At 41.1% G+C, this 9,782-nt stretch overlaps 1 protein-coding gene across 1 annotated transcript in view; it reads right to left on the bottom strand.

Annotated features, from left to right (window-relative positions):
- ZSWIM5 (zinc finger SWIM-type containing 5) overlaps positions 1-9,782 on the bottom strand; it is a 77,861-nt gene that overhangs the window by 49,384 nt on the left and 18,695 nt on the right. Inside the window, exons 3-4 of the mRNA XM_045291770.1 lie at positions 4,416-4,564; positions 1,233-1,383 (exon numbers count right to left, since the gene is read on the bottom strand). Of these exons, the coding sequence (XP_045147705.1) occupies positions 1,233-1,383; positions 4,416-4,564 (300 nt within the window). The remainder of the gene's footprint in view (positions 1-1,232; positions 1,384-4,415; positions 4,565-9,782) is intronic.

Genomic DNA, 9,782 nt, shown 5'->3' with positions numbered 1-9,782 from the left:
ACTATTAAAATCAGTGGGTATGGTGGAAAGGACTTGCTTCAATTTTTAGATTGGTATCATCAGCAATTAGTTTAGGGATAGTGTCTTTAGTTTTGAATGGGGCAGAATGGAAAAATAATTTTGGGTTTATGCAAGAACCACAGCTCACTTAGAATGGTCATGAATCAGGTTAATCTGGAGGGGATGGCCAGCCTGGTGGACTAGATAAAATCTGTGGTGAGATTTCCCTGAGAAGGGAAATTATCCTTCTCCATGGTAGAGATGGTAATCAAGGGAGTCCTTCTACATGGGCACTCCATGTAACCTTGCTACTGTGAAACAAAGCAACCGTCTGAGAACCCCTGTTGGATCTGTTCACACAGCTTCCTTGCCTGGGTCTTACAGATGCAAGAATCATAAGGGTGATTCATAGAACAGGAAGAAGAAATGAGAAAAAACATACTCCAGCAGGACATAGACTTTTAAATGGATACTAAGAAATGAGATGAATATAGAGATTGATGGACCAGGAAATGGCATGGATATAGTGGTGACTGATGGAGTTGTGACAAAGGTTCTAAGGCAGTACTACCAGAGGCTGGGTGTGGACCAGTGGAAACTCCCGCTGATTCCCTATGTTAAAGAGGCTGAAACAAGTCTGTTGTATTCATCCCAGTCAGGAAGAATTTAATGATGGGAAGTCCCACCTGGGACCATTTGAAGCAATGGAACTGTTTGTTATCTAAAATGGGTGGAAATAAAGACAGTGAGAGATAGTGGCACATTAGTAGCAAGAATGATAGCTATACATAACGGCAGGAACCAGGAGACAGCTGTGTGAGGCTTGCTGATTTGTGAAGCTTAGAGTTGTAACACTTGCCAGAGAAGGCCCAGAGCCGTAGGCACAAATAAATGGTCCTGATCAAGAACTATACCCTGACTTGTACCCTGATATTCCCTAGTAAACCACTGAACTGTAAATATAGTTGGTGAATTCTATGAGACGCTCAAGCAAGTTATGGAACCCGAAGATCAGAAGGAGAATATTGAGGGGAGGAGGAGGAGCTGATGTTACACTTAATGGACTGGTACGGTAAAGTAGTTTTAAAAAGTTGGATATCTAGGAAAAATTTAACCCATGCCTCATATGAACCAGCTGTATGCTAATAATTATCAAAGGAATTCTTCATTTAAAATACCCATCAAGACTGTTGCCAGAGGAGAGGCTGGTAAGACAAAACTAGAGGACTAACCTAACTCATCCCAGAGTTGTCTGCACTTGTCTGTCATGCTTGTTCCTTGCTGCCTCCAGAGTGTGAGACGTGGGTCGGCCATAAACTGCTCAGTTATAAGCGTCAACATCCTGGCTCCATTGGAATCTCTCATTCGTAGCATCTCTCGAACCTGACACATAGGAGGGGGGAAAAAAGACAGCACATCATAAAATTATATAAAGAGAATGAAGGAGAAGCCAAACTATCAAAGCACAATATAGCCAAAAAGTCAGAAAGAGGGCCTCTGGATCTATAAGCAAGTTCCCTGCATGTATCAAGAAAGCCTGTTGTCTTCATCGCAGTCCTAATCCAAGAAAATGTAGTTCTTATGACATGGCCCTACTAGATACTTGCCCTCATGAAGAGATCAATGAAGATCTGGGTGTTATAGCAAAGTGTGGTGAAGAAATCAGATGGTGCCTGGCTATCAGAAAGAATAGCATCTGGGGTCTTAAAGTCTTGTTTTACAACAAGCAGCCATCTACGTGAGGAGTCAACTAAATCTACATGGAAGAAGCCCACCAGCCTGCACGATCCAAAGATCATGTAAAAAAAATCCAAATCTGAAGGAGGGAATGGTCTGAGAGCTTAAATTGTGAACGCCTAGTTTGCAGAAGGCTATATGGATGACAGTGGAAACCAAACATTCATTTGAAGAGTCTCCACGTGGATTAAACTTCCAGTGACTCCCCTCTGATCCTAGTCCAGGGATGTGAATAGCCTTGCTATCAAACAGAGCATTGTAAAGCTGATTATGGCAGATGTAGTTAGGTAACACCTTATCATCTGAACGCCCTTTGACCCACTTTAAAGTTGCTTCAGTTTTTAGTATTTTCTGCTTTCCTTTTGATTGAGGTTTTTTCCCCCTGCTTTGTCACTGTTTTTTGTTTTGTATGACTTTTTGTATCTGAGATCCAGGATAGATAACTCTATAGAGACAGTAATTGGATTAATAATTACCTAAGAGCAGGACAGGGGAGGTTGAAGGAAAATGGTGGGCAACAATGAGTATCAGCAGCAGCCCAATGTTTTAACCCACTGCATCACAGAAACCGATGGGATGTATCAAAAGGACACAGCCAACTTAAACAAGATCCCTCTGTTCAAATCTAAGGGAATTTGGGGATCTAATGATGATCATAATTCAGTGAGTAAAAAATATTGCATTAGTACATAAGAGAGACCAGAAAGCACTTTCTCCCCGCCCCCCCAGAAGATGCCAAATGATGATGTAGAAGAAAGGGGTATGGGCTGCTAACCTTAAGGCTGGCAACGGGAAACCACAAGACCCTGGGGAAAAAGAGGACGTTTTTCCTTCTATGACGATTTGGGTTCTCGGAAAACCATAAGGGCAGTTCTTCTGGGTCCTGTACGGTCACACTGTGAATTGGACTCCACTCAATGGCAGTGAGAATGAAAATGAAATACCCATAACTGATTGAAAAAACCCCAATGAGTATCAGAAGAAAGGCCCACCAGGCCTTGAGGACGATGACCCCAAATAGAGCAGCCAGTCCACAGAGAGGACCACATGGCCAGCCCCACTATGAGACATGATACCCCTCACTGACCCATGGCCCTGCGGGGGACAACACCAGTGACACAGTGTGGGAATTGCACCTGATCTGACCCCACCACACTGAGGCAAAGCACTGGGGGAGTGCAGCGGAACAGCAGGGGAATGGAGCAGCAAGATACCCAGGGAATGATGAGGGTGGACATTGGAGACAGGGCATGGTGCCCCAACAGGCTAGACTGGAAAACACAAGCTTTTCTTTCTTGGTATATTTTAATTTGTTCTTTGTCAGTGGCTTGATGTTGTTGCTGTTTTGTTGTACATTGTTGCTTGGTTTTGCTCTGTCTTGTTTTTGTGCATGTTGTTGTCTCCACAGGCCTGTCTGGATAGGACAGGCTGGATGAACAATCTGGAGGAGAAAACAATGGGACTAACAGTTCCGGGGGGACTTGGGAGAGGGGGAGGTGGGGGGAAGGGAAGAGGTGTTAACAAACCCAGGGACAAGGGAACAACAAGCGATCCAAATTGGTGGGGAGGTGGGTGTGGGAGACCTGGTAGGGCATGATCAAGGGGAACGTAACAAAGAGGAAGTGCTGAAATCCTGGTGGGGACTGAGCATGATAGTGGGACAGGTGGAGAATCAAGGGAAATAGAGGAAAGAGCTGGGAGGCAAAGGGCATTTATAGAGGTCTAGATAAAGACATGTACATATGCAAATATATTTATATGAGGATGGAGTATCAGAAGAAACATTTCTGAAACTGATTGTAGTGAGGATTGCATAACTCTTCTTAATATGACTGAATTATTACATTGTATTATATGTGAATTACATGCTAATAAAACTATTTTTTTTAAAGCTGGCAAGTAAAAAAAAATTTAAAAGCCGGCTAGTCTCGTCAGGGACACTGTTTAGACAATAGTCTCTAAGGTCAGAGCAAAGCAGCTTCCTTACTAACATCCCAACCAAACTATGCTAACTTATTTACAGAGTGGAGCAGAAAGAACATGACTACCAAGGTGAGTTAGTAGGGGATGCTGGATGCAACCTAGTCAGGTTTGCTCGGATTAGCCCTCCCACTAGGTTTCAAGTATTTATAACAACTATGTCAAGTGAGTTGGTTACACTGCATGAAACCAGAGTGTGGCAAGCCCAGCTCACTTTACAAAAATGAAAAAAACAAAACAAAACAAAAAAACTTTAATGACATCAAGTACTCTCTTTTCGATTGAGGTTTTTCTGTTTTGTAATTGCTTATTGTTTGTTTGTTCCTTGTTTTGTATGATTTTCTGTATCTGAGACCCAGGACAGGTAAAGCTATAGAAATGGTAACAAGATTGATAATTACCTAGGAGTAGGGCAGGGGAGGTTGGGGAGTGGGGAATGAGGATCTAACAATGAGTACTTATTCTGACTGCAATGCCCCAATATATAGGGCAGAGTAGAACTGTCCCAGTGGTTTCCAACATTGTAACTCTTTATGGGAGTGGAAAGCCTCATTTTCCCCCCATGGAAGAGCTGGTGGTTTTGAAATGTTGATCTTGCAGTTAGCAGCCCAACATATAACCCACTAAGCCACCAGGGCTCCCCAGCTTACTTACTAAGGTTAAAAAGAAAACAAAAACCTCCTCTCTTCATATCTTACCTTGGCAAACATTGAGTTGAGTTGCTTTCCAGAGCCATAGTAACCCCCCTGAGAAAGAAAGAGTTTCACTTGTTCCTTCACCTGTTCTTCATCCAAATGCCAACAGTTCTCATCATCAATGCTGGCCCCAGCTGTGGGATCAGGGGCACCTGTGAAGAACGTGAACAGTGGCATGAATCATTTGGGTTCACATGACACACCAAAAGGGACACTTTTTGAGTATAGTTAAATACAGATGCATATTCTGTTTTAATCTGGGCTTTGTCAACTGTGTGGTCCTAGATAAATGACATATTGAATACTAATGACTGAAGACCTTGTGGACTGACATCAAGAACATTTTACAAAAAATCTTGCATTAAGCAAAGGGTCATTAAAAAAGAAAAGAAATACCCAGATAATTTGTCATAAAAATTGTTAAAAATAAAAAGGCTGAAAAGAAAAGATCAACGTGGATGTCAGAAAACTTGTTCTTGAAAGCAAATGGAATAAATGATGAAGTAAAAGAATTGAACAGAGTATTTCAAAGGATAGCTCAAGAAGACAAAGTAAAGTACTATAATGAAACGTGCAAAGACCTGGAGTTAGAAAACAAAAAGGAAAAACACATTCAGCATATCTGACTGAAAGAACTGAAGAAAAATTTAAGTCTCAGTTGCAACATTGAAAGATTTTATGGGCAAAATATTGAATGATGCAGGAAGCATCAAAAGAAGATGGAAGGATATACAGAGTCACTTACTAAAAATAACTGGTTGATATTCAACCATTTCAGGAAGTAGCAGATAATTAAGACTCAATGGTATTGAAGGCAGATATCCAAGCTGCACTGAAGGTATTGGTGAAAAACAAGACTGCAGGATTGACTTAATACCAGCTGAGATGTTACAACAAACAATGCAGTAATGGGAGCACTCACTATGCCAAGAAACTTGGAAGACAGCTAACTGGCCAGCCAACTGGAAGATATTTATACTTGTACTCATTCAATAGAAGGGTGATCCAGCTGAATACAGAAATTATTACATATCATTAATATCACATGCAGGTAATATTTTACTGAAGATAACTAAAATAAAGTTCCATCAGTACATCAACAGGGATCTGCCAGAAATTCAAGCTGGATTCAGAAGAGGATGTGTCACGAGGGATATCATTGCTGATGTTAGATGAATCCTGGCTGAAAGCAGAGAATACCAGAAAGATGTTTACTTGTGTTCTGTTGACAATTCAAAGGCATTGAACTGTGTGGATCATTAAAACTATTGATAACATTGCAAAGAATGAAAATTCTAGAACACTTAATTGTGCTCAGGTAGAACGTGGACACAGACCAAGAGGCTGTTTAAACAGAAAAAAGTAAATATTGACTGGTTAAAAATCACGAAAGGTTTGTGTCAGATTTAAATACTACTTAATCTGTATGCTAAGCAAATAATCTGAGAAGCTGGCCTATATGACGAAGCCAGCACCAAGAATGAAGGTTCATTAACAACCTGTGACGTGCAGGTGTCATAACCTTGTGTGCCGAAAGTAAAGAGGATTTGAAGCACTTACTTCTGAAGAGCACAGGTGACAGCCTTTAGGTTGGATTATCCAAAAACCAAGCTCATTGCTCTTGAGTCGGTTCTGAATCATGTCGACTGTATAGGACAGGGTAGAGTTGTCTAGTGTTAGACTGTAACTCTTTACGGGAGTAGAAAGCCTCGTCTTTCTCCTGATGTTGGATTATAACTCAACATAAAGAAAATAAAAACCTCACATCTGGGCCAGTTAGCAAAATCATAATAAAGAGAAAATATTGAAGTTGCCAAAGACTTTATTTTATTTGTATACAAAATCAACACTGTGGAAGCAGCAGTCAAGAAATCAAATGATGTACTGCACTGGGCAAATCTTCAAAAGACCTCTTTAAAGGGTCAAATAGCAAAGATGTCCCTTTGAGGGCCAAGGTGTGCCTGGCCCAAGCCATGGGATTTTCAATTGCCTCATCCTCATGGGAAAGCTGGGTAATGAGTTAAAAAAAACTGCAAAAGAATAGATGCATTTGAATTATGTGCTGGCAAAGAATACTGAATATACGACAGACTGCCAGAATAATGAACAAGTTTGTCTTGGAAGAAGTACACCTAGAATACTCCTTAGAAGTGAGGATGGCAAGAACTCATCTCACATACTTTGAACACGTTACCAGGAGGAAAAATGAGCCCTGGTGGTGTAATGGATTACACATTGGGCGGCTAACCCAAAGGTCGGCAGTTCAAATCTACCAGCTGCTAAGAAATGCACAGGAGCAATGCTACTCTGCTCTATAGGGTTGCTATGTGTCAGAATGGACTTGACAGCAAGGCGTTTGAGCTGCTGCTTTTCGTTTGCAGATCAAATGAAAGCACTACCTGGGGAAGGCTATCAGGCGGTGACTAGGAGAAAGAGCCTCAATGAAACTGCCCGATACAGAGGCTGCAACACTGGAGGTTTGGGAGGACAACATAAGACCAGCAGTGTGTCTTGCTGCTGTACAGAGTTGTAATCAACTTGATGGTACCTAACAACAACAACAAATCTTTATGGAAGCAGATGGCCTCAGGTTTCTCCTTTGGGTTTGCACTATCAATCTGTTGGTTAGAAGCTGGGAGCTCTGACCACTGTGACACCGGACTCCTCATGGGAAGTTCCATTGTGTCCTATAGGTTTGCTATGAGTCAGGATTTACTCAGCAGCAATGAGGTTGGTTTGTATCCAAGCCAGGTAAAATTACTGGGATAAAACTAGGATAAATCAAACAATAGTCATTCTCAAAGTTACTAAAATTTTACTCAAAACCTCAAATGAGTTTGATAGGAAAGAAAAGAAGGGCATAGTATTTGCCGATGTACAGTGGAGCTGGTGGATGAGACACCAAGTAAGGCAATATGTCAGTATTTGGGGTATCCAGATATGAGTTGGTATAGTCATTTGGGAAGCGCAAATTGGCAATAGGTCCAAGTATAGTTTCATTTATACAGTCAATATTTTTTGAGAGCTACAAGATGTACAGGACCTGTGTCAAATACTGGATTAATAACAGGAAAACATACTAATTGTCATGGAGTTAATTCTGACTTATAGCAACCCTAAAGGAAAGTTGAGCGGCTCCACAGGGTTTCTGAGGCTGTCAATCTTCACGGGCGTAGGCAGTATCAGTCTCATCTTTCTCCTAGACTGGCTGGTGGGTTCAAACTGCTGACCTGAGTAGCCCAACTCATATACACTATGCCACAGAGTTGCCTAAATATTGGGTATGTTGTGGCAAAAAGCAGATATAGTCTATACTCCTACAGAGTATATAGACTAATTGAGAGAAGGGACATTATAGGAAGAAAACAATCACACATAGGTAGATAAACTGGTATAGGAAGACATATCAAAGAGGGCTTCCCTTAGAAAGTGATATTTTAATTAAGAATCAAGGAATGAGTGTGAGAGGTGTAAGTTTACAGAGCAAATAACCAATTTTACACTCAATAATTTATATTTCATTTCATCTCATTGTTGGTAATTCTCATAATGTAATATCACTTACATTATGTGGCATTGCTTCCTGTTTCCATGCCTCCTTTCCTAACCATTCTGAACTTACTCTTTGGATAAATGCTGCCCCCTTGATCCCAAATGGTCCATTATTCTAAAGTGTGCACATTATCAGGAGTGTTGTTTTCTTTATAGGCATAGCTATAGTTCCACTGAAAACTGAAGGCATGAAGGTTCTAGTCTCTTCACACCTCACCAGTTACCTGTGTTCTGAACTTTGCTATGAATGCTGGGGTGACGTGATACCTCATTGTCATTCTGATTTGCATCTCTCTAATGGCTAATGATCACAAGCATTTCTTTGTTGCTGTTTAGATGTCTTCTTTGGTGAAGTGTCTGTTAATATCCTCTGCCCATTAAAAACTAACCCTTTTTATTATGAATTAGGGGAGCATTTATATATCAGATCATTTTTGCATCCAATACCTTAAACAACTTATCAAATATCCTTCTTTTTGCCTGTTTTCCTCTAGTAGGTTATTATCTTCCCTTTCATCCAAACACCTGTCTACCTTCTAGCCTATTGCTATTTTTAAATTAGGCTGTCTTTTTCTTGTTGAAGAGTTCTGTACATTTTAGAGATCAGTTTCTTGTCTGATAGTCATTGTCAAAAATACTTTCCTAGTCCATGGGTTCTCTATTTACTCTTTCGGTGAAATCTTTGATGTACTCAAGTGTCTAATTTTCAGGAGGTCCTAGTCATCTAGTTTGTCTTCTGCTGTTTCTGTTTTCAATTGTTTGACAGTGTATTTATGCTGTATATTAGGGCTCTATATCTGTTTGTTCCTATTTTTTTCATTGATGGTATTTATAGTTCTAAGTTTTAAATTTAGGTCTTTGATCCACCTTGAGCTCATTTTGTAGACAGTGTGAGATATGGGTGCTATTTCATTCTTCTTTGAATGGACATCCAGTTTTTCCAGCACTATTTTTAAAAAGAGAAGATCTCTTCCTCATTTAGTGACCCAGTGTGGTGCAATGAGTCTCTCATATGAACTTTTAGCCATGGTTTTAGAACTCCCACCAAAGGCTGATCAGGTCAGCTTTCCCATCTTATTAGGCTTAAAATGAGCTACCCTAGAGGCGGAAGGGGATCCCATGACCACTAAGAAAGAAGAGCCATGGGTAGAGCATGTCCTTTGGACCCGAGCTCCCTGTACCAAGAACCTCCATGATCCAGACAGAGAGTGATGGCACAGGAGATGGTGAGAGACAGTGAGGGGCGGCAGGAGGAGTGGTGGGCTTCTTGGCTCATAGAGTAAGCTGAATACCTGAGTGGAGTCGAGTGCCTAGGCACTTAAAGGAGTTAGGTTTGCCACCCCACTAAGCTAGAGCATGTCAATCATGGAGCCATGATCCGAGGCATACTGGTAGAGGGGGGTTCCTCTGGGCACATTTGCTCAAGCTGGACAGAGGCCAAGGGGGAGAGAGGCTGAGGGTAAGAGAGAGTTATACTTTGGAGCACTAAGAGGCTTCCCAGATTGAAGAACTATGCCCTGAGTATTTTCTGATCTTGAATTGTGACCTGTTACTTCACCAATAAACTCTATAATAACAGATATTATCTATGAGTTCTGTGTAGCTATTGCAATAAATTATTAAACCCAGCAGATAAGTAGAAAGTCCAGTGAGGGGCAGTTACGTCAGAATTGTTAGGAGGTGGGAGGCAGGTGTGACTTCTGCCTTATAAGAATCAGCCTTGATGGTGCCCGGCTATCAAAAGATATAGCGTCTGGGGTCTTAAAAGCTTGAAGGTAAACAAGCGGCCATCTAGCTCAGAAGCAACAAAGCCCACAT

Source organism: Echinops telfairi, unplaced genomic scaffold (assembly GCF_000313985.2).
Source record: "Echinops telfairi isolate 266 unplaced genomic scaffold, ASM31398v2 ScPeMD7_443;HRSCAF=831, whole genome shotgun sequence".
NCBI classification, from domain to species: Eukaryota; Metazoa; Chordata; class Mammalia; order Afrosoricida; family Tenrecidae; genus Echinops; species Echinops telfairi.
Note: the sequence above shows the minus strand (reverse complement) of the source record. Positions and strands in the feature narration are given on the sequence as shown.